Source organism: Manacus candei, unplaced genomic scaffold (assembly GCF_025592945.1).
Source record: "Manacus candei isolate 608988 ecotype Guabito, Panama unplaced genomic scaffold, ASM2559294v1 h1tg000043l, whole genome shotgun sequence".
In the NCBI taxonomy this organism is placed as follows: domain Eukaryota; kingdom Metazoa; phylum Chordata; class Aves; order Passeriformes; family Pipridae; genus Manacus; species Manacus candei.
The window spans coordinates 4170579-4195967 of NW_026138091.1; the positions used below are offsets into that span (position 1 = coordinate 4170579).

The 25389-nt window shown below is 41.0% G+C and overlaps 1 protein-coding gene across 3 annotated transcripts in view; it reads right to left on the minus strand.

Annotated features, from left to right (window-relative positions):
* TBC1D15 (TBC1 domain family member 15) overlaps positions 1-18484 on the minus strand; it is a 37418-nt gene extending 18934 nt beyond the window's left edge. Inside the window, exons 1-6 of one of the 3 annotated variants that reach the window (XM_051795953.1) lie at positions 18363-18396; positions 10068-10149; positions 6396-6494; positions 6074-6148; positions 5219-5357; positions 3185-3395 (exon numbers count right to left, since the gene is read on the minus strand). In XM_051795953.1, the coding sequence (XP_051651913.1) occupies positions 3185-3395; positions 5219-5357; positions 6074-6148; positions 6396-6494; positions 10068-10106 (563 nt within the window). In that variant the 5' untranslated portion in view covers positions 10107-10149; positions 18363-18396. Of the gene's footprint in view, positions 1-3184; positions 3396-5218; positions 5358-6073; positions 6149-6395; positions 6495-10067; positions 10150-17860; positions 17880-18362 lie in introns of those variants that run through there. The other 2 variants (XM_051795954.1, XM_051795956.1) reach the window with 2 other exon arrangements.
* Between the last annotated feature and the right edge of the window lie 6905 nt (positions 18485-25389).

Here is a 25389-nt window from a genome sequence, read left to right on the forward strand (position 1 = left end):
CATTTACTTCTCAACAGGTTTGCACAGGCAGATGAAAACAATAACAAAGACAGTGGAACCATGCTGCTCCTAGTATTTAATCTGTTCTTTTGTTCTCACACCCTCTCCCAGTGCAATATCCTATTTTGTCTCCTTCTGCACAGGCACCCCATCACTTCCTCAACCAGCTCCTCAATCACAAATTTACTGCTCAGTAGGTGACAGAAGACAGAACAGCTCAGAAAGCAGGCTGACATTCAAGCCTTGGAGTTTGAAGTCAGACAGGAGAAAGCCAAGCACTTTGCCATCTGACTCTAATCCATCACACAGACTTACATTTATAAAATACCTCTCTACTGCTCTCTCCCAAAGTTTAAATCCACTACTTCTAGTCTTTGAAAGAAAAATTACTTTTCTTTTTATTAGCACCTGCATCATCTACCATGTTATTAAAGTCAAAGATAAGAACTTTAATAAGCCTTATCTCTCTCCTGTTCCAACAGGACAGGACACTGTTAACACTGACGGATATGAAATGCAACAAGAGATCTCATTTTGAGACAGCCAGACATCATAGTCATAGTTCTGAGGCAGCAACGGTTAATGAAGCTGAACTGGCTTTTGCTAAAAAGCAGCACAGGGGCAAGGACAAGTCATGTATTATGTTTGCCTTAACTAAAAGAATGAAAACTTTATACCATATCTCCTTTTTAATTAAACGCTCTTTCTGGACAGTCAGGTGGGCATCAACAGCTACTTCGGTAATGTTCAAAAATTGGTGAGCTAGACACTTTCTTAAACTTACTCATAATCCTGTGAGTTAGAAAATGTCACCCATACACATAGTGTTTTCTCAATACTAGACCAGTGCAACCAAATTAGGAGGCACATAATCCTTAAAGCAACAAATTACAAATATTTTGTGTGAGTTTAGCCACTTCATAACCACTAATTTCATCAATGATGTGACATTTTATAAGGAATGGTGTTAGAGAAGGGCAAAAACTTTTGAGGTAATAGGAACATAAGAAAATACCTATGATAGAAAGATAATTTAGAGATAAGCTAAAATTTTGGCCTTAATATCAATATCCCACATACTGTAAACTAGAAATTGGGATAACAAGTAAATATGCTGCCAAGTATTTGCTTGTGGCATCCAAGAAGCTGAGTAAACATATTTTCCTAAATGAGATTGTGAGCTTAGATGCATTATGTACTAAAGAATGAATAAACATTAGGAAACAACAGAAACATGCAGATTAAGTTTGTTATTATCACAACTTGGATGGCATATTTGTTTTTTTCTCCTTTCTCAGAAAAAATTATCATCATAATTCATGACTAGATCCCAGAAAAGAATTTGGTGCCAGAAGCAGACTTTAACTGGATAAGAAAACTAAAACTGGAAGTTCCTGCTCAGCTCAATGCTGAAGTTCATCTATTTTCCATACTGCCATTGCTTTCTGCTTTAAAGTTCCTGAAGTATCTGCTCTTGCATTCATTAATGCTTAGAACTGTTCAAGGTGACAATACTAAACTAAGCAGCTCAGCACACCCTGCAAGCTTGAATAACACCTCAAGTTTCCCTGTCTCATTTTAGCAATTGGGTTAGAAAAATTGAAATATGTTGCTGCAGTACATAGGCAACAGATCACACAGATCTGATATAAAGCTTTCAGTGACTCACCATACAACACAGGTGTTTTTCAAGTGGTTGCTACACCACTTGTCTCAAAAACCTGCCCCAGCCTACCAGCAACTGGTCAGAAGGTATCCACAAATAAGTTAACACAGAGCAGTCTGCTCAAAAAGGAACAATTTCCTCTGGGGGAAAGGGAGAGAGTGGGGGGTGGCACAATGACAGTATTTCTCTGTGCCTGCAAAGCTGTGAAATTATGAAACTAAGTGAAAGGAGGCTTAAGGAAGAATTAATTTGGAACCTAGAGAAAAACTCAGGATTTAAAATGAAGTTGTCATCCTGGATTTTTTAATCTACAGCTGTACAGAGAATATTCTTATTTACAAGTTCATCCTGCCGCCCCAGTAGCCTCTCCTTTGGTCCTCTTGACTTGTCCCCTTAAAAAGCTCACATACATTGCTACAGCCAGTACCATTTCACCAGCCGTTCCCACTGACCACTGACAGCTTCTGATTATCAGCAGCTCCAAAACCATGTCTTGAGACTGCTGAAGTGTTTCACAAATCAGTTCAATAAATATACAACACTCGTGTCCCTATTGGCTTGCTCTCCATCCTAGCAGTATTACTTGGCAACAGCCTTCCCTACTTGCTGAAGGCAACTCTGACCTCAGTGGTGCTACCAATGTGAGCAGAGCCCTCTGTAAGGATTCTGACAGTCATTTCACTATCCACCTTCAAATCTATCAGACTACTATGTTGCAAGTGACAACAGCAAAACACTTTTGAAAACAGAATATCTGTTACACTGATGTTACACCTGTTATAGGTGTACATGTTACACCTCATTTGCTTCTTCATGCTCTAGCTAGTCTTATTTACCCTACTACCTTCTTAAATTATATTTATGTCTACATGGTCAGACCAGAACATTTTATTTTATTCTGCACTTATGCAGAATCAAAAAGGCTTTTATCCAAGTGATAAACTTGGAGGTAACACAGTATAAATACACAACAATCCCCAAGTATTTAACACTGTGATAGGGTCTAACTATGTTTACACTCAGAAAGTTGATTCACAGAGTAAAGATCAAGCGTGAAATATCCACCATGCAAGAAATTACAGAGAAACAGAATTCTAGGGGAAAACATTTATATACAATTTGATTTAGTTGACAGTGCTGTAAGTTACTCCCACACTCATGTAAATACTCATATATATTTCCCGCACAGGAGATGATCTCAAATTGTAACACAAATTACCCCATTTAACACAAGTGATTCATGAAGGATTTAACTTTTACAATGAATGTTCATGAGCAGCTTCTGCACCCACTAGAGGGAGCTACCAAGGCATTCGAAACTAGTAACACTTCAACAGATTCTAAAGTATTTCATAAATCAATCCAACAATTTTAAAACTTCAGCTTACATTCCAAATGTATACGTGAAATCACAGTTTTAGTCACCTTGAAAATTGATTCTACTTATCTGAAATTCATTACAGGATTTAAATAAACCAATAATCTGTATTTTACAGAACTAAATTGTCTGATACTTACTCATCCAGCGCAACATGCTTTTCAAGGCATTTAATCAATAGTTTGCTATCTCCACGATGAAAGTGAAGAGCCGGAAGCTTCACATCATCCTTCAGACAGAACACCAAATAGGACCATCCCATGCCTTTTTTGTTTTGTTTGATTGATTTCAGATCTGTCAAACTGAACAGGAATGACCACTTGCTTTCTCCATTTGCATGAGTTGTAGCATCTTAAAAACAAAATTACCACATGATTTCAGTTTGACTTCCGGTGTTAGCAAATACAAATGCATCATATCTGTCACTGTTCCTAAAAAACAAATCCAAAATATAAACCCCAGCATTGGTTCTAATAATAAAATGCACACTAACTGCTATTTCTGAAGTTAGTCTTCTACAGACTTCTAAAATAATGAGCAAGTCCATCAGACTGCTCCCCTAAAGCTGTACTTATAGCTTACAGGAAAAGGTTTTTCACCCAGAGGATGGTCAGGCACTGGAACAGGCTCCCCAGGGAAGTAATCACCAAGCCTGACAGAGTTCAAGAAGCGTTTGGACAACGCTCTCAGGCACGTGGTATGATTCCTGGGGTTGTCTGTGCAAGGCCAGGAGTTGGACTTTGGTGATCCCTGTGGGTCCCTTACAACTCAGGATATTCTACAATTCTATGACAGAGGTGATCCAGCAGTTAAACGTACAACTGCCATATCAAATACCAGCAGCAAGCTAAATCCAACCAGTACCTCCACCATGTAGTGCATGATATACATTACAATACTGACGCCCACAGTTATTAGCCATGTGTTGTGTAAGACTGCTACCAAAGGAAGGGTGAAGGAACTGAAAACCTTCCCCTCACCCCTCTCTCCCGTACTGTGGAAGCATGTATACGCTCTGTGCAAGACTGTATACATTTACAGAGAAGGAATTAAATTTTACTTTACTAGAGGACACAAAATTGCCAGCATGCCTAGAAGGAATTTGGCACACACCCTGGCCTACTCCCATCAAATTACAGCAACTGGAAACAAGCAAGAAGTAGCAAAGAGCAAAATTCAAGTCAGTAGTGCTCAGTGACACTCACTGGGGATGAAGACATGCTCTGGTGCCTGAAGATGAAAAATCAGTACAAACTACTGATGCAATAAACTCTCTATACTCAACAGAGATGCTGGGCTTAGCTATATAGAGATAAATCTCTCTCTCTACATATATAGATAGATAGATATCGCTAGAACGGAAAGCTTCTCTCAAACAGAGTATTTAAGGAGCAAGGACTGTGCTTTACCCAAAAATATTTGTAATCTGAAGTCCAAACCCTGCACTCATACATGACATAGGTGACATTTAAAACTATCATAAAGATGGTGAAACAAGCAAAATAATCCCCAGTTATAGGCTGTGAAATAATACATGGAAAACAAGTAGTATAAAAAAAACCACAATGGGAGAATCAGGAAAAAAAAAGATTACTTGAGAGTCACTGTCCTTTCTCCACAACTTGTTTTTCAACATCTCTACCGAGACACTACAACAAAAATTGTGTAGCTACAAAATTATTCTGCCAAAGTAAAAAAAGACCATATAAAAGACCCACGAACACATAACTGCACATTCCATCTCCCCCTGCTGCTGCAGTATGGAAAGGCATTTGAGTAGTAAACCACTTATTTTCTATTTTTATTTCTAACATGACCTAGTTCGAATTCCATTTGTTTCCAAGAATGCAAGAGTCCAATGCAGATAAAATTGCCACTTCATCTAATGATTGTCACAGCAAGAAGTCTGGTTTAATGTTCATTTTCAATACAATTCTCTAGTAATTCAAAGGAAAAAATAGATTGGAGGCAGATGACAGCTATTATATTTGTGAATTTTTTTCCACATCCAGAGATTCACCTCTTACCACAAATGAATCCTAGCTTTTCAAGTTCTAATAAAATCCATTTTACTGTGTCTAAAAGGCAATTCTTCAGTTACAAGTTACAATAATGAAAAAACAACCCAGAACACCATACAAACAAAAAAGCCCTCCACACTTATTTTTAAGTACCTCCATTTGAATGAGGTTTCTTCTTAAAAGAGACTGTGGTGACCATGTCCCATTCTGCTTCATAACTACTTGGACGGTCTGCTCCTCGGGAACATTTTTCTTTAGGAGTTTGAGTCCACTCCACAACAGAACTAGAATCCTGAGAAAAACAACAAAAGCAACTATCAAAAACCACAAGGCATGAAAACTAAGCTAGTTTCCCAGATCCAACATGAAGAACCAGCATCTCCATTTCATATATTAAAACAAAATGTATTAAAATCCTCAGAAACATGACACAGTTCAACACAGGAAATTTGGACTTATGACTAAGTGGATTTACTTAATGAATTCAACATACTAGAATATCCTTGCCTCTCTTACAAACTTTATCAACATAAACTTTTTATTTAAATGTAAAATTTAAATCTTTCATCTTTAGTCACATTCTCTTAATACCACTTAAATACCACATACCATTGCATCTTGCAACCCCCCCAGACTTCTATTTTTATTTTGCATTAGAACAGCACCTCTCAGTTTTGTGTCTAACTATGAAGAGTGATTCACCAGACTATAACACAGTAGATGCAGAGGGACTGGTGACTGTGATATACTTACACTCACTTCGTCTTTGCTGTTCATATGGTTAGTCTCTATTTTATTCGTGAGCCAAGTAAAAACTAAATGCAGTCAACCTACACATGTATCCTATAACCTGGGCTACAGTACACAAATAAGATTCCTACATGAAGCTATTAATATCAATGATAAAGAAGTTTTGTTTCCAGTTACAAGATCACCTATGCATTAGTTAACACAAAATAAAATCTCTGGAGAAACAGAATGAAGAACATAGATAACTAACAAACATACCTTTCCAGCACAGAGAATATTAGAAGTATCCAAAGTCTCATCCAGTGGTCTCCAGTCTACTACTACTTCATTTTCCTACAATACAAACAATCATAAAACATTCAACACTACACAACAAAGTACCTATCACACTATTTATTCATGGTATGAGTAATGGCACAACTTACATATACATATAAATGATGCAGACAATGTCAAACATTATGTGACATTTGTTCATTTACAAAATCCTAAATGCCTTTTTAAGTAAAGGGCTTGCCAACCATTTTATGTGTTTTGCCAACAAATATACAAAGTTTCCATAACTGTATTATGCAAATACCTTCTCTATGACACGTAGTATTCCTGCTATTAAGCTGTCCTGGTCATCATTTTTTCCACAGGATGAATGAATGAAAACTCCATCTTGCTCATACACAACCTATAACAAAATGGTTAATGAAAAAAAAAAAAAAGAAGGTTTTAAAATGTTTAAAATTGTTTCTCTCTCCTGTGGTTCTCATTATCATTTTGACTCGCCTACAGAAGTTGAAATGAATACCTCTACCTTGTTAGGGGTTTTGTTACAAAGGTAACCCACCTCCAAGATCTAAGTATTTCACTTACTTAAATCAAGAAACCATAGAAAATGGAATTTGTCAAACCTCCTCTCTAAGCAACATACTGTTACTACTTTGTCAGTAAACCACAAGAAAACACACTCCATACCTAGCACTTTTTAAATCAGCAGGCAGAAGTTCATATGGAAACACTATACAGCTTTTAAAACATTAGAAGGCTTTCTTATATAGTTGCCCTTCCCCCAGATGCTGTTAAGCATGTTGAAATTATAACCTTAATCTTAATTTAAAATGGACCACCTGGTTTACGAAAGATGAACTCCACAGATCTAAGAAATTGCAGTCTGAGATTAAATGCCTAGTCCTACATTCAGGGCCAGTGGCAAAGATTTCGTCTGAAAGGTAGAATACATGACAGTTGGATAAGAAAGGCTTGTGGGAGTGCACACTGCCCATGTAACTTTTGCATTTAAGCATTTACAAAACTCCTCACAGCATCCTGATCATGCTCTTACAAAAAACAAACAAACAAAAATTCAGAACTCTTGTCTGTCAAAATTCAGCAGGCTCTATAACAATGCAAATGGGTTCTGTTTTACACAACTCTAAAAGAAGAGTGAAAAGTCCCTTCAATTTTGTGAAAGTGAAATACATCAAATAGTTACAATAATTGTTTTAGAACCATGTTCATTTTCAACCCAAGCTGTGAACACTGATTTAAGAAATACATATTTTTGAAGGCAAAGCCTAGTAATTCTCAACTGATCAGAAAGAGATAGTGTATTCCACTGGTACTAAAATATCAGTATCTCTTTTTCTCACTTACTTATTTGTCAAGTTTTTAAAATCATCACATTTGCAGTCAGGCCAGTAAACTAAAACGTTAAGTGTGTAAGCTTAACTAGCCAGATGAGAAAACATGGCTTAAAAATAGCAGTAAAATTCACTTAAATCACCCTTTCTGGTTTAGTTTTCGTTCTTAAACTTCCCTTCCTTTTACACAAGCAAGAAATTTCTGAAGTATCCTGTTTAAATCACTTGGAAGAAAACTCTAAAGGTCACTTAGTATATTGCCCTCTTGAAGGATTATTATTACCTTTCAAATACTGGAAGCCTTCTTTCCTTTTCTCTATTAGTGCTTTTTTCTCTTTTCTATCCAAAAAAATCCTCCTTCTATTTCTACCAACTATCTGTTTTCAAATTCAGTTCCTGTTTAAACAAGGCAACCTTGAAATTTATTTAAATTTTACCTTCTAGTTATTTGGGCCTGATCTATCACGACAACTAGTTAGAAATATGAACCAGTTATCTATCACTGAGATAGCTGCTCCAGAAAAAAACCCTATTAGTATTAGAGTTATACTGGTAGAAGAGCACTTTTGCCAATAATATATCACAAGGTATACCTTCTCAGTCTAGAAAGTATGCAATCTAATAATTGCTTTTATCATTTTCAATTCATTAATCTCTCAGAAGCACAAATGATTCCTTTCATGGAAAAAGAAAATGTGTTCCCAATGCCACAGTTGTCATGCAACTAAAAAATCTTCATAACAGCATCAGCTCCCTGCCCTGCCCTCCACCAAAACAGGTGATAAAACCAAAGAACATGCTCAGAAGTTTGGAGGGTATCTGTAAAACAGAGGACTTCTCACAATGCAGCTTATTTCCCTCCTACTATTACTTAAGAAAAAAACTTCTCCAAGTTTGAAAGGCTAGAAGGCCAAGCTGTTTAGATTTTTCTTATCCAATAACAAGTGCAAACTGGTATTTATTTTTTCCAACTGTTGACTGGAGTCTAGAAGACACAATAACATTACTAATTTGAAGAAAGAGATGGCATTAATCATACAAAAGAATATCTAGAAAGTGCTTTTTCACAGTTAATCCCAATGCAAAACATTTTAGAAGTTATCATCCTTTAATTTTTGCAAATACTGAGCTGCTCTGTTCAGCAGTACTTGTAAGATTAACTCCATAACTGTGTTTGAACAAATAGATTTTGAAAAGATGATTCTACAGTAGTAGCACCTGAAGATTAGCTATGCTGGGCAACTGTATTTCACACAATGTCCTTAGCAAGCTTAAAATTCAAAAATGCTACTAAGTATTGTTACAGCACCTTACAGTAAAATGTAGTTTGCAACACATTCTTTTTTTTATGGTATTGCAACACTAGCAAGCTATTCAAAGAGGAAAAGTAATGCTAAATTACACATACAAGTAATTAGTAATACCGAAAGTATAAAATAAAAAGAATGTCAATGGTTAGGTTTGAATAAAACCCCATCCAACAGTAGACAACTGGAATTACACTGTGTAGCTCAATCCCACGCATGGTCCACAAAGCTCCACAAAGGTTCATTTGCTCAGTGCCTCTGCAGCACAACAATCAGGGAAATGCCTGGTCAGCCAGCACACCTGGACCTCTTCAGTAGCCAGGAGAACAGACATTTCAAAACTAGGCAATAGCATCATACACTGCCTCTTGCCTAAAGAGTAGGTTACTGCAGAACATGAAAGATGAATGTCTTGAAATAACAAGTGAGAGAAAAGACAGAAAATGTTAGAGGACAATCAGAAGCATCATTAAAATGCGAAGGACTTGTGTAAAGTGTGCATGCAAAATCTATGTAGTGAGATCCTGGTACATATGGAGACACTAGAAGGAACTACATACAAACAGGGCAGGATAATGAGACCACTGCCCCCTTATTAGCAGTTGGAATAACTATAATCCCTCCAAACCTGACCTAAATCTGCCTCAGTATTACCTCTCAACACCCTCTGCGCAGAAAAGCAACCCAATCTCTTTACATCTTTATAACTTTTTGCCTTTAGTGATGGACATTTGTGAACCACGAAGGCCTCATTACCCACTGTGTGAAAGAATTAAAGAGTTTTAAAGGATGCCATCAGTTCAATTAGTCCATTATACTTCCTATATCACGAGACAGCAAAACACACCACTGGCTCACCTTCGTTTTGTACTATTCGTTATTTTACATATTTCATCATAGTCTCTTTTTCAAAGGTGAGAAGCAGGTAGAGTCAAGCTCTATCTTTCATTTGCTTTTTCATATGATTAGAGCCATCACTCTTCCTCTAAGTCTACACAAAATCAATAAGCACATCATGAAAAAAAAGACAAGTTCATGTCAATAAGTGCACACCACAGGTGATAAGTTAACACGTCCCTTGGGTTTTAATCAAAACCCAAAGGTTATCCCTCACCCCAGTATCACGGCCCTTCAACCCATCCACCTAATCAGAATTCTGTGCTCTGCACAGTCAATCCACTGGTTGCAGAAATAGAAGCCCAGGCAAGAAAAGCAGCATCTGTTACTCAGATGCTCAGGGCCAAAACAGCTGTCCAGCAATGAAAGGCCAAACTGCACATTTAAACAATGACCATTTTGTTTTTTCTTCCATACCTGTTTGCAAACATCTGTTGAACTGTCCAAGAGATTCATGTTTCTCAGGTTTAGATGTTATTACATAAATGAAAGCCAGACCCTGCTGGTCCCACAAAAAAACCACAAATGAAAAAAGAAGAGTGTTTGTCAAAGGCACACACCAACACATCCAAAGCAAATGAACATGTAATGTGACAGGAGCTGAACAACTTTGAAAATTACTTGATTTCAAACAAATTTTAATTATACCTGGTAGCTGTACATGTATCAGAATTACTGAAAGGTTTTCAGGCATTTAAGACATTTAAGACATTTCATTCATTAAAGCTAGCTCTATGCAGAACAGTTTCCAGATTTATCCATCCCTGGTATCCTAAAGTTCCTAGAATGCTTCAAATCATAAGCATGACTACCTAAGGCAACTTATGACTGTGAAAGCATTCAGCTGGCAATGTTTTTCTATGAGAAAATTATGGAGAAGGATTAGGAAAAAAGATTATTAAAGTATTACTTTTTAATAATCCTAAAATTTCAAGTTTGAAATACTGTGTACCCAGGAAGCTTGCACTCATCAGTCTTTCCTGCTTGTTGAGCAAGTCCACGCTGTCAGTCAGCAAGCATGACTCACACCATATTTATTTTTCCAGTTCTACAGAATAAAAACTAGACCTATTGCCTGTCTGTTTCAGAATCCTACCAAAAGCTAAAAATGGATGAAAGAGTTTTCGAATGCTGGTAAGCCACCTTGACCTGATTGTTTGGGGTTTCTTTTTCTATAGGTGCTACAGAAGTCAAAGGTGAATTCACAATTCATTCTAAGCAGTCATAGAAAGCATAGTGCCACACAGAGATAACAGCTATTCCAACTCATAGGCTGACTGAGGGTCTGTATAAACAGGGAACCACAAGAGAAAATTCAGGAAAGCTGCACAAAGCAATAGTTGTCTATCCCCCTACTATGAAAAAACCCCAGATGGAAGCAGCAGGATGTAGGCTCAATTTACACGTCATGGCATATGCTAGTTAAGGTTATGGAAAAACTGTTCAAGTATTTATAGTCCATGTCCAGCAAAAAATAGCTTTCTGAAGTCCCACTGTAACCCCAGTAACATTTTCTGAGAAAGAAATTGTATCATTCTTAATATCATAAGGACACTCCATATCTTTACTGTATTGCTAACAATGAGCAGTCAACAGGACATGTTTGTAGCTTTTATTGCCAAAGATACCCATAAGCAGAAGCCTCCAGCATACCACACCCACGATTACAATATATGCCAGAACACAAGCAAAGCTTTGTGATTTAATGCTTGCCATTTGATGGCAATTTACAGCCCTGTGCTACCAGCTAGTGAAAGATGACAACATTGCACCCTAAGCCTATGAGGTGTAGAAAACAAAAAAAGGAGAGCTAAGATCTACACAGAACAGGATGGTCCTGCCATTTTCCACCTTGCCTGTGCTGGACACCTAAGTACTAGCTGTGACCATGGCACTGATCATTCATAACTTGTAACTCCTGTTCTTAGGTCTGTAACACACACCAACAACCTGCCAAACTGAGGACATGTAAGAGAATGGAGAAGCAGTGCAACTCTCCCAGTTAGCTCATCCCATGTTTCAGACACTCATACCCTACGTTCTTGGAGAGTGTGTTCAACTCACTCTCCTTTTCTGCCAGAGAGTACAGCTTGGGGCCAGCATTACTCTGCCAAGACGCCATCCAGCTTCTCACAACAGACATAGCTTGCAGCATTTGTATAGTGAATCAGCCACTGCTCTGGAATCAGTAATTATTGCACTGTGCAAATCCTGATTTTAACAATTTTTCAATAACAGTTACTTCATTTTTGCCTTGTATTAAAGAATCAGGTAAAGGACCTCGCTGTGGATTCAAGAGCTGAAGCAGCAAGCAGGTGTGCTTATAAGAAAGTCAAAGAGTAAGAAAATTTGAATGCTCCACAGACTACAAATTAAAGAAAAATGGGTCTGTCTACAAACAGTAACAACAGATATAGCAGCCGTGCAGTACCTTATTTTCAGATTCTGAAGGGAAGTAAACAGAACAAAAGATTCAACACCATAAGGAGACAATTACAGGCCATTAAAATAAATTCAATTTAGGCAATGGTTGGCCTGAGAGACCTCACATCCACAAAAGAAAGCATCTTAGTTTAGAATTAAGCTTTAAGTAAGAAGAAATATAACTGAATTTAAAACATAACTCAACTCTGCATTTTGCTGCTTGAATTTCCATCTCCCTCTTTGGAATAGCCGAGGTTTGCCCAGAGCTTATTCACATATCCACTGCTAAACTGTCACTGGGCGCGTTGAAGTACCTACTGCATCAAGAGCCTGCTTCCAATGCCCAGGTGCGAGTACATTTGAGTGCTCCACAAAACATCAAGTTAACATTACTTGACCAACATGATCTTCTGCTCCACAGAAGATATGCTACAACTTCTGGCATTCAAATTTTAATAAAATATAAATCATAGATTCATAGAATGGTTTGGGTTGGAAGGGACCTTAAAGATCATCTAGCTCCAGCCCACCCTCCCATAGGCAGGGAACCTTCCACTAAACCACGTTACTCAGAGCCCCACCCAGGCTGGTCTCGAACACATCCGAGGATAGGGAGTACAGAGCAACCTGTTTTAGTGTCTCACTACCCTCACAGTAAAGAATTTCTCCCTAATATCCAATCTGAACCTACTATCCTCCTTCAGCTTAAGGCCATTCCCCTTCATCCTATCACTACATACCTTTGTGAAAAGGTATATCCCTCTCCAGATGTCTTGTAAGCCCCCTTTAGGTACTGGAAGGTATTCTACAGTGTCTCTGGAGCCTCTTCTTCTCCAGGGTGAAAACCCCCAACACTCTCAGCCTGGCCTCATAGAAGAGGTCCTCTGATGATCTTCCTGGTCCTCTTTGCTCCAACAGGTCTATGTCCTTACTTCTTATGCCAGGTGCACAGCACATAGGGTCTCATAAGGGCAGAGCAGAAGGGGAGAATCACCTCCCTTGATCTGCTGACTACGCTTCTTTTGATGCAGTCCAGGATACTTTTGGCTTTCTAGGCTGCAGGTGTGCATTGCCAAGTTATATTGAACTTTTCATCCATTAACACCTCCAAGCTTTTCCCCCCAGGCTCGTCTCAATCCATTCTCCACCCAGTCTGTACTTATGCTTGGGGCTGGCCCAACCCAGGTTCAGAACCTTGCATTTGGCCTTGTTCAGCCTTTTATGTCTTTTGTTTGCTTAGCCTATGGCTCAACTTTTTTCCTAAGACAGGAAAATTTCACACCCTGCTAAAGTCTTAAAAACACCAAGTTTCTAAGTGGGGGTGGGGTGAGGAGGGACAGAATCCCACAAATACTGTTCATACTGTGACAAACAGGAGAAAGTTCACAACACCAGGAACCATGTATCATACGAAAGGTTTCCTGCTTGACAACAGTACATTTTTCAAGCTCTGCCGATCTCTTGAAACACAAAATATTTCTGCTACATATATGTAGTGGGTTTCTGTGGCTGAGTTTTGGTAGCGGGGGGGGCTATAGGGGTGGCTTCTGTTAGAAGCTGCCAGAAGCTTCCCCTGTACCATGGAGCCAATGCCAGACGGCTTCAGGACAGACTTCCTGCCACTGGCCAAGGCTGAGCCAATTAGAAGTGATATTAACAGCTCTGTGATAACATATTTAAGAACAGAAGGTTGTTGCGCAGAAAAAAATTCCAGTCAGGGAAGAGCGGAGTGAGAACATGGGAATAACAACATAGACACCAAGGTCAGTGCAGAAGGAGGGGCAGGAGATGCTCCAGGCACCAGAGCTGAGGTCCCTGCGGCCCGTGGTGCAGCCCATGGTGGAGCAGCTGTGCCCCTGCAGCCCATGGAGGACCATTGGGGTGCAGAGACCCACCTGCAGCCCATGGAGGAGCCCACGTTGGAGCAGGTGGATGCATGAAAGAAGCTGTGACCCTGTGAGAGGCCCAGGATGGAGCGGGGTCCTGCCAGAGACCTGCGGCCCGTGGAGAGGGAAGCCCACACTGGAGCAGGTTTTTCCCGGGTAGGACTTGTGGCACCTGTGGGGACCCACGTCGGTACAGCTCATTCATGAAGGACTGCACCCCATGGAGGAGTGACCCATGGGACAGCAGTTTGGGAAGAACAGATGCCCGAGGGATGGACTCACACTGGAGAGGTCCATCAAGGACTGTCTCCCATGGGAGCGACGCCACGGGAGCAGGGGAAGGACTCCTCTCCCTGAGCAGTGGCAGAAAGAACAACTAACTGTAACCCCCATTCCCCGTCCCCCTGCACTGCTTGAGGGAAGGAGGGAGAACATGGAAGGAAGGAGGGGTGGGGGGGAAGGTGTTTTTAAGACTGTTTTATTTCTCACTCTTTGGCTCTTATCCTGTTGGTAATAAATTTAAGTCCTATCCCCACTTTGAGTCTTGTTTTGCCCGTGAAGGTAATCAGTCACTGACCTCTCCCAGCTCTTATCTCTACTCATGAATTCTTAGCTGTTTTTTTTTCTCCTCTGTCTAGTTGCAGAGGGGAGAGTAAGAGAGTGGCTTTAGTGGGTATCTGGTATCTGGCCAGGGTCAACCTACTACAATATCCATTAATAGTGGGATATCAGTGCAAATACAAGTCTATTCAGGGTACCGAGAGTAAGAGCTTGGGGTGGTAACATGCTGTTCCTATTGTGAACACTTTTGTGAAGAGAAATCCTTAATGAATAGAAAACAGAAAGAAGATACAGAAATTTCACAATTATCACTGAACTGCTTTACGTTCAAGCATAATGACCCTTAACTAAATTCAAATTTAAATTCTGTTCAAATAAAACCTACAAAGTACAATATAAACACAAAGAATAATGATTGTATACATAGTAAATTATGAAGGCTGAAAAAGTTACAACAAACAAGCATATTATAACAGCCTCTGTGCACCCAAATTTAACGAGTACAAGGTGGAGCAAGAAACTGCCTATACTACAGAATACATATACACTAAAAATAATTCACTGTATGTGTGCCAACAAACTACCTGAAGGATGCAAAGCTAATTTTAACATACCACATTTGAAATCTCTTGGCTAGTCCTGGTTATAAGAAAAAAAACCAAACTCAGCTGTAAACACACATCCCATCCCCCAACAATACAGCACTTAGAACATTATTGTTTAGCAACAGCTACAGTACCACTTGAACACTTCTAGTTCCTGAACTGGCCAAACATCTGAGCTTAAGAACTAAAGCTCAGACGTTTGGCCAGTTAATGCTCTGAAGTTTAACTCCAAGAGCAAGAGCATAGTCAAGTGCAAAATAACTTCTCTGACAGCCCACGTGTCAATTGGTAATTCGAGAAAGATCTAACAGCACTTGTGCTGAAGATACTCTGAACTCCAAGAACATAAAAAAAAATTGTTACTGTCTTTAGACCAGTTGCAATAATAGCCTATACACTGACAGGCTAAAATTGAAGTTTGTACTTCTCTCCATACACAACTTTTTACCTCTTTTTCTAACATGGTTATCTGTTATAAGTGTGAGTCCACAGTCAGTTCTCCAAAATATAGTAAAGAAACTCCCATTTGCTAAGCAACAAAAAGAGAAAAAATATACCTGTCTTCATGCATGAAGTCAAAAGCTCTGAAAACAAAAGACCTTATTGCCAAGTTACGTGCAGAAAAAAATGGCAACTCTAAGAAAGGGCAAAAAACTGAAACACACTGTGTTCTAGGGCAGATGGTCATTAATAAAGAATGAGTCACAACTCCAGAACTCAACTGCATTAACTTAAGTTTTCCTGAACTGAGTTAACCATCCATATAGAAAAAACACTGATAAGAACATTCTGAGACAGGAAACAGTAAGAAAAAAATAACAGAACAAAAATCCAGGTAAAGTAGTATGTGAGGTAACCAAATTTATAATTCATATCCCATTAATGTATAGAGCAGAAACCAGAGACTATATTAAATAGCCAAGTTCTGAATCCACTGATATTAATCATATCTAGGAATTTAAAAAAATGAGGAAGAGGAAGGCAAACAGAGTAAAAATATAAGAGAAACCACAATCTTACATAGTTTGCTAAAACAAAACTTCATGAAAGCTGAGACAATGAAGGCTCTCCCAACTGCTTAATATACTGTCATGCACATTCCACAGAATTACTTGGTGTAATATTTTGCAGAAAATAACCCATACATTAAAATACATCACTTCCATGTGATAAGATATGCCAAGTGAGACTAAAGCACCCCAGAAACTAATGCCTACTACTCTTGCAGAAAGGTACCACGTGAAACACCTCATTACAACACCACACTACCATAATGAACAGTGTAATTAATTCACAACACCAACAGCTTGGAAACACGCTGAAATACAAAATGCCTGACGTGAGAATGCTGTACCAACTTACACAGTGTTTATTTCAGCTGGAGTGGAGTTCCACTAGTTTGTGAGCCCTTCTAAAAACATGCTGCCATCCAAAGGACCAATCTGTGGTCCAGTGTGCTCCCAACAGAAAAGTAACGCGGATAAAAATAAGCACAATCAGTTTTATGTGTTATTTCAGCTCACTAAAGCCACTGAGAAATCAAATTAGTACAGTATTCAAGAAAGCAGAAGTGTGACACACAGGTGGGGAAACAAAGAGAAGGACGGAACTGTTCCCAAGAGCAGTGAAACTTCAAACCAGCCCATCCACTTCATGCGCTTTGAGAAAATATAAGTCATTTTTCCTCTGCATTAAAAGAGGCAAAGAATGTTACTGAATTAGAAGCTGCATTAACAAGTTGCATTAGTATTGTGGATGTGGAATAACTGAAACAGAGTTTTGCAATGCTTTAAGAGATTTAATCTCATGCAAACGGGCTTCTTTTAGAGGGACAATGAATACATAGCAAATTCACAAGCAACTAATCCACAGTAGTTTTAGCCTCTCATATAAACTATGACAATACAGCTGCTTTCAGGAGAAACATCATGAAGAAGATTCTGACAAAAGCCTAAGGGGGGGGGAACCAACCTGCAAAAATTAAAGTATTTCCCATCATCCCATAAACTTCTGAATTGAGCTTAAAATACACAAAATCAGAAAAAGAAATTCTCTGTATACATAAAAACTGGATGTGCATAGCTAGAAACAGCTGGGAGGGCAGTAAGGCTATCTTTACATTTACAGCATCTAACAACAGTAACGAACATAAAAATAAAACTGGATCAACTCCAGATGCGCGAATTGCCTGCTCCACGAGTTCTGGTTGAAATAGATATGGTAAACTGAGACAAAGCAAGATCTCTACCGAATTTTTACACTAGCTGGATGCACTATTCAGCATCCTCGGAGAAGTGCCAACATGGTTAATTATACATGTTCTCTTGTGCAGAGATCAGCATGAGCTGAAACAATCATTTTCTGCCTTATGTTGGAAAAGTGATTCCACAGCCTATCACACACTCACCGCGGCTACATACGCAGTCAGACACGACACCGAGATTTTAAATCCTAAATAAAAGATCCACGTGCTCGGGAGTCCAGCACTGTAAAGTAATGCACTTAGAAGACAGTAATGAAATAAAAATATTTCTACAATAAACCAATACAGACACAATACCCTCCCCCTGTTGGCGGGGGAGGAGGGAGGGAGGGAGGGTTGCCAGTACCTTCCCCCTCCTGAGATCTGAATCCTTGTCATGGTCTACTGCTTCACTCAGGAATACTCGGCAAGGGTCCGCGGCACATAACAACCTTTCAATTACCAAACCATTCGACTGCCAAGGCTACGTACCCGCGCCAGGCGGGTTCCCGCACACTGCCAGCGCGCCGGCGGGGGAAAGGCCACCGCCGTCCCTGAGCACCGCTGGGACACGCGGCCACGTAGACGGGACCAGTCCCGTTCCTCCACCTCCGGCTCAGCGCCAGCGCGGACGCGGGACCGGCCGCCTCCGGCGGAGAGCGGTGCCCTGACAACCCGGGACCGGGGCCAGAGCCGAGGTGCCGCGGGACGCGGCCCGGGCCACAGGTGTGGGAAGGGCCCGAGTCCCGCCCGCCGGCTGCGGCCCCCTCCGGCGCACAGGGCCAGCGACCGGTGCCAGGGCCCGGCCCGCCCGAGGGGCGGCCTCAGGAGGAGACCCCGCACGGCGGGGGGATAAAAGCCCCCGCCCGGCCATGCAGCGGCACAACTGTCGCTAACCTGGGACTCCCATCAGCCGGGGCGGCCCAGCGCCGGTCCCGGCGCGACCCCCGCGGGGAGAGGTGAGAGAGGCGACGCCCCCGCCCGCCCCCGTTACCTGTCCGCTCGGCGGCGCCGCCGCCATGTTGCCCACGAGTGTTTATGGTGACGTCGCGCTCCTCACGTGCTTCCCCGCCGCGCCACAACAACGCGTCACCCGCCGCGTCCCGCGCATGCGCACTGAGTCGGGGCGGGGAAACGCGGGACGGGCACTCCCAGGTGGGGGCGGGGCTACGGGGCGGGGCGGGGCTAGTGCTACGGGGCGGGGCTGGATCGCTCCGCCCCCGGGGCGGGGCTATGGGGGAATCCTTTCTTGTTTTGCAAAGGGTGGGGTTGTTTTCCTCGGCCGTTTCTCTCGTTTTGAATTCCCTACACGTACGCAGGCCTCCGTGAGGCTGGCAGGTGCCCAGGTGCAGGCCCTACAGCGGCCGGAGCAATGGTGACCGCCCCGCGAAAACGTGCGGGTGCGGCAGCGAGAGGGAAAGACGGGATTACTGGTTTGTTTTTTTTTTTTAATTTTTTTTTGTTTGGTTTTTTTGTGTGTTTTTTAAAGCTTTTCCTGAGCCACCTGAGATCACAATTATAATTTGAGCAATGTTGAAAGTTTTATATAAAATACACATCATATTCTCTGTAGTTGTTTTCTTTCCCTTCCTGCTGTTGTCTAGTCATAGAATCATTGAGTAGTTTGGGTTGAAAGGGGCTTGAAAGAACATCTGGTTCCCACCCCCCTGCCTTGGCAACACCACCTTCCACTAGACCAGGTCAGAGCCCCATCCAACCTGGCCTTGAACACACTGTGGATGGGGCACCCACAGCTTGTCTTTGCAACCTCTTCCAGTGTCTCACCACCCTCACAGTAAAGAATTTCTTCCTAACAGCCATTCTAAACTTACCCGCTGCCTGTTTGAAGCCATTACCCCTTGTCCTGTCACTACATGCCCCTATAAAAAGCCCTCTCTGCCTCTCTTGCTGACCCATTTTAGGTACTGGAAGGTGTTCTAATGTCTCAATGTAAATATCAGGGTACCCATAGGCACTACAAAGCTGCCCCAACACTCTCATACCAGATGTTTCATCACACCTGGGCTTCGCGGATGAAGATTTGGGAAGGGCTTTACCCACATTTGTTGCAGGCACGCTGGTGGCTAAAAAGGCCAATATGAGATAGACAAGTCCGGTTGCAAAAGGCACAGCAAAAAGACTACTTAGATGGTAAATTCTGCAAGGCACAATTCTTTCTGCTTTGCCTATTCTCCTCAAGAGTGATCCTGCATGCTTTCTCAAAGGAAACAGCAGCGCTATAGATAGTTTGTCTCTAGGCCTCCTGATTGGAGGCCAGAGTAGACCAGTTATGTTGATCAATATGGCCAAGGCTGAGATGTTGTTTCAGGGAGTCCTTGTATCTTCTCTTTGGGGCTCCTCTCTTGCGGCAGCCGGTGGCAAGTTCACCATAAAGCAAGATCTTAGGGAGACAGTGGTCCTTCATCCTGGAGACGTGCCCTGCCCAGCACAGCTGTGTTCTCAGCAACATGGCCTCAATACTTGTGACTGCTGCTTGTTCTAGAACAGACGTATTGGTCACATAATCTGACCAATGAATGTTAATGTTAGTGAAAACTACATCGTTTTTGAGATGATGGCTTTCACCAAGTAACACATTCATATTCATCATGGGACAAAGGCAAATCTTAATTACAATCTCATCCATGTTAGCAAATATTCAGCTTTCGTATATGTACAGATTTATAAAGCCTGAAATAATTCTTCTGATTGGTTTGATTGGTTTTCTTTACCTGGAAAAGTATATAATGTGTGGTATTACTTTAAAAAAACCCTGGCTTTCACTTAATGTCTGCAACATAGGATGCTGCTGAGAGCCATAAATAAAGATTTTTTTTAAGATATTGGTTATATTCCAACACCATTATAAAATATTTCGAGCAAATAGTATATCCTCAAATATTGTTTATTTGAAATGGACAAATGAGATGCTTGCATGGAAGTGATTTGCTACTCTGAAGGAGCAAAGGTAATTTGCTGGGGTTTGGGGTGGGTTTTGGTTGGTTGTTTGTTTGGATTTTTTGTTTCTGTCACAAAATGGCATTATAATTGCTTCTGACCTCTCAAATTAAAAACTCATTTGATTAGATTAACACCCAGTACTGTACTTTTCACCATGGAAAACTAGATTTGCAATTCTCAAGACAAATACTGATTTGTTTCAAAGTTGGTTGTGACTGTATACAAACATACATAAAGATGAGAAAATGAAATAAAAACACAGTCAGAACACAAGTCCTTGTATTAATGTCTAGATCTGGAAAGCTGTATGGGTGTAGCAAAAATGGACATCCTTTCTTTGGTTGTTTCTTTCTTTGAATTTTGAAAGTGCAAAACTGTGTGTTATGGTGAATATAAAAGAGAAGGCTACACATTAAAAATGCATCACCATTAATTAATTGCTTTGAGAGATGCAGTTGTTACAGCCATCTTTCACACCCACGCTGGTTTCATCTCATTTGGTCTCCCATGTGTCCATTGTAATCCTTTCCCCTTCTTATCTTTTTCCTTTATTTCTTTCTCCTTGCAATATAACAATACATTAGTTACACACCCATCTGTAATCCTATTTCCTTCTGCATCCCATTGTCATCTCTAATCTCCCTGAAATCTGCAGTGAACCCTGGGGACTTTTTCACTCAGCTCCATTGCATCCCCTCATTCTGGCCTTTCAATGAAATTGCTTTGTCAAGGTTTCTTTCAAAGTTCCTTTCCTAGAAGAAGCCCAGAGTTAAGATTCCCATCTCAGTATTGTTAGCCAAATCACAATCTACAACAGACTCCTTGAAGTCTGCTTTCTTCACTAGCATGATTGCCATCTTCTAGTTCTCCTGTCTCTGGGACTTGATCATTAGCATATTGAATCAAAGCCTCTCTTTCTTTGTAGGAAATTGTGTCAATAAATACACATTTATCTCATGACTCACCACCACGTTTCTACTACAACCATCAATCCTGATCCAAATTAGAATCTCTTTTTATAGTCTGCAGGCAGCTAATGGACAAGATGGTTTTATCTTTTTCCAGACTCTCTTGGCACTCATCTCTCTCTCTTCAATATCAATATCCATCTATCTCCAAGGCCCACAGCTCGGTTAATGCCTCAGTCTTACAGATCTCTCTGGACTCTGTCTTTCATGTTATAGCTCGCTCCCTTGCAGACTTTTTCTTGTACAATAACACCAAAACACAGCTTTCCCTATCTATCCATACAGCTAAATATTTTTTCTTGTACCATTTCGTTTGCTGACAGTGACTGACACGATTTTGATCTGTTTGGACTTCTGCAGAATGTTTTTGCCATTTGTCTAGCCCATGTTACTTTACCCCTCTCATCTAGCTCCTCTTGTCTATCTACTAACTCTCACCCTTCTCCAGGGACCGACATAAAATGCCATTACTCATTTGAAGGACAATTACTTTCCACTCTCACTCACTGCCAAAGGTCCCGCTTCCCTATCAAGTCAACTCAGTGCTAGATTTGCCTATTATTTGTAAAATTTTCATTCAAGAAGTTGTATGGAAGGCTTTTTCCTCAAGCTGACCTTCCTGGAGCTGTCAACTAAGTAAAGAACTAAAAGATAAATCCCATTTGTATTACTGCTGGACATCAGTTAATTCTTACCTTTCCAAAGTTAGCCCCAGGTTCCTTTCCATGGCACTGCTTTCCAGTGTCTCATTCTGCAGTCTATATGAACATCCAGGGTTGCCCCATCCCAGGTGCAGAATTCAGCACTTCTCCTTGTTAAATTTCCTATTGTTGGTGATTGTTCAGTCCTCTGATTTGTCGAGTCTCTCTGTAGGGCCTCCCTGCCTTCGAGGGACTCAACAGTTCCTCCCAGCTTTGTGTCATCTGCAGACTTGCTTAGTATCCCTTCCAGTCCTGTGTCCAAGTTACTTATGAGTATGTTGAAGAGCACAGGGCCCAAGACGGAAGAGCCCTGTGGAACCCCACTAGTGACAGGTCACCAGTCTGATGTTACCCCATTCACTATCACCCTCTGTGCTCGACCCGTGAGCCAATTGCTCACCCACCACATGATGTGTTTATCCAGCTGTGTGCTGGACATTTTGTCCAGAAGGATCCTGTGAGAGACAGTATTGAAAGCTTTACTGAAATCCTAAAAGATTACATTACTTGGCTTCCCTTGATCAACTAGGTGGGCTACCTTGTCATAAAAGGAAATCAGGTTGGATAAGCAGGACTTTCTCTCATGAAGCCATGCTGGCTGTGACCAATGACTGTGTTGTCTTTCAGGTGTTTGTCAATACTTCCCAGAATAATCTTCTCCATAACTTTACCAAGCACTGAAGTGAGACTGACAGACCCGTAGTTTCCAGGGTCCTCTCTCTTGCCCATTTTGAAAATCGGGACAACATTCACCAGTCAGCTTCCAGTCAGCTGGGACCTCTCCAGATTCCCAAGACCACTCAAAAATCATCAAGAGAAGTTTTGTGATGACATCAGCCAGCTCTTTGAGGATGAATCCCATCAGCCCCCCGTGTTTGCCCACTTTTGGAATGCAAAACATTTTTCTTACGCTTAAATAAAATTTCTTGTATTTCAGTTTGGGTCCATTTTGTCATGTTCTTTCATTGGATACCACTGAAGAGATCAGCTCCACCTTTTTTACTCTGTCTCCTAATGTATTTTTAGACATTGACAAGATCTTCTGAGCCTTCTAGAGACTGAACAGTCCCCACTCTGTCAGCCTCTCTTTGTATAACAGATGGTCCAGTCTGCTAATTATCTTTGATAGCCCTTCACAGGCCTCACTCTGGGATGTCAGTGTTTCTGTTGTACTATGGAACTCAGCAGTAGACCCAGCATTCCAGAAGTCTCTCACCAGGGCTGGGGGAGTTATCATCACCCTCAGCCTGCTGTCAGTGCTCTTCCTGATGCAACTCAGGATGGCTTTCTTTTCTGGCTCATCACTAACTTATTGTGCACTGCGACACTCAGGTACATCTGTGCAAAGCTGCTTCCCAGCCTGTAATGATTCATTACATTATTTCAGTTTACAAACCTGAATGATATAGAATATCAAGTTCCATAGGCCAATATAGTGTTAGCAGGTTCCTCTCCCTCCTCCATAAGCCCATTAATGAAACAACAGGACAGTCAGTAGCGCTATCCTAAAGTCCAATCTTTCACACACTACACAGATGGGAATCTAAGAAGGAAGGTATCTTTAGCCTAGGGGCTCACTCTTCATTGGATTTTAATTAACCATCTGCTCTAATAAGGAATCTTCTGTCACATAAAGGTAGTCACAGCACACCAGCCAGCACTGAGTGTGCAGCCAGAGTGTTCCTGGCTTTCCTGTGGCTTCTGTTGCTGTCACAGCTGCAAGCATAGCTATTACTGCTGTGCCAAAAGCTGCAGCAGCTGCTATTGCTGTTGCTCACACAGCTATTTCAGCAGAGTTCCAAGATACTTTCCTGTATTCATAAGTGTCAGCTGCCCACATGCTCAACCACATGAAAACCTGGCCCACACAAGACTAGTGCAGATTCTGTCAAGTCCTTCCATCACAGGCTTAATTTATACAAACAAAAACCCCACAGCAGAGGAACAAAGACAAATAGTGCCAAAAATGTCTTGCCCTTTGGTCTTTTTTTCTCCTCACAAGAAATGGGTATATTCCAAGCCTTGCTTTGACAGATGCAACTCACAATTTTTCTAGGCTACTCCAGTTTGTTGCAGATCATAAGCAGATAGTAAATGGGGTGCTGTCCTGGACTCTGGGTGCAGCAAGACACCCAGGAGATAGCTGCAGACCAGGCTTTTTAAGTTCCCCATATTTTAAGAGGTACCAGTCCTCAGAATGAATTGTATTGTAGACAGTAAAGGAAATGTCCAAGGATTTAGCTGTCAAATGCTCTTATTCTCCACACACAAGAGGAAAAGGTTAAAAAAAGAATCCTCCCATCCTACTCCAGAATGAAGAGAGCAGGAGGGAGATCAGGCCCTGGCTACATCTATACAAGTCAACCAAGTAAGCCTGGGGTACTGACCTACAGTCAGCCTTTGTGTTTTATCATTAGCCTGCTCTTTTATATAATTATGGCCCATACCATTTAAGGCTTCTCAGACTAATGCCTAGAGACAATGTAAGGAACAGCACAGCCACTCCAAGCAAGCAGCATAAAAATATGATTTAAAGGGCAGAAGAGGACTTAACCACATGGATTAAAGCTCTCAAGGTCAGAGCTCCTTAGGCACCCTGGCCTAATTTATTCGTCAGTAAAAAATCTAGCCTAACTCACCAGTTAGGATCTTCTCTACTCAACAAATGTTTCTACCTCAAAGCAGAAACTGAGAGATGAAGATATGAGAGCCTTTCTAACCTGTTCCTCAAAGAAAACATAACAAACCCCTAACCTGCACAAGGGGACAGACAAACAAATGAAGTACACCTAGACCAAAATTAAAAGGAAGGAAATGCCATTCCCCAGCAGCACTTATTTGTATTTAGAGTGTAAAGGCATGGAGATGTAAAAAGACATGAAGGCAGTACGCTGGATGATGAGCTTTCTTGAAGTATTTGCACTACATCACATTTTGTATATCCATAACCACAGCTCTGAGTTCATGTTTGTGTACTTGATTTTTTTTTATCTGTGTATCAATAGAATTCCAGAATATGAATCCATGCAAAACATACAGGAGTTGTCACATAAGCAGATATTATGGTTGGTACAACTGATCACCAGCTTACAATAGCTTTGTTCTCTCAGTGGGACAAGAACTTTTTTTTTAAATATAAAAGCAGCAGAGCAGATACCAACATGAATGCTCTACATTTGTCATGCAAGGAAAGATTCATGATTGCATCAGGCTCCACAGAAGGTAGTTGGAAGCTATCCGAGAGTGATGACTAAACAGAAACTGATCTGTTGTTTGCTGATTGGCACATGAGTATTGCCAGAGCTAGGAATGCAGAGGGAAAGACAAATAGCCCACCGCTTCTACATATGCATTACAATACCAACAAGCAACATTTCCTGGAAAGAGTAGG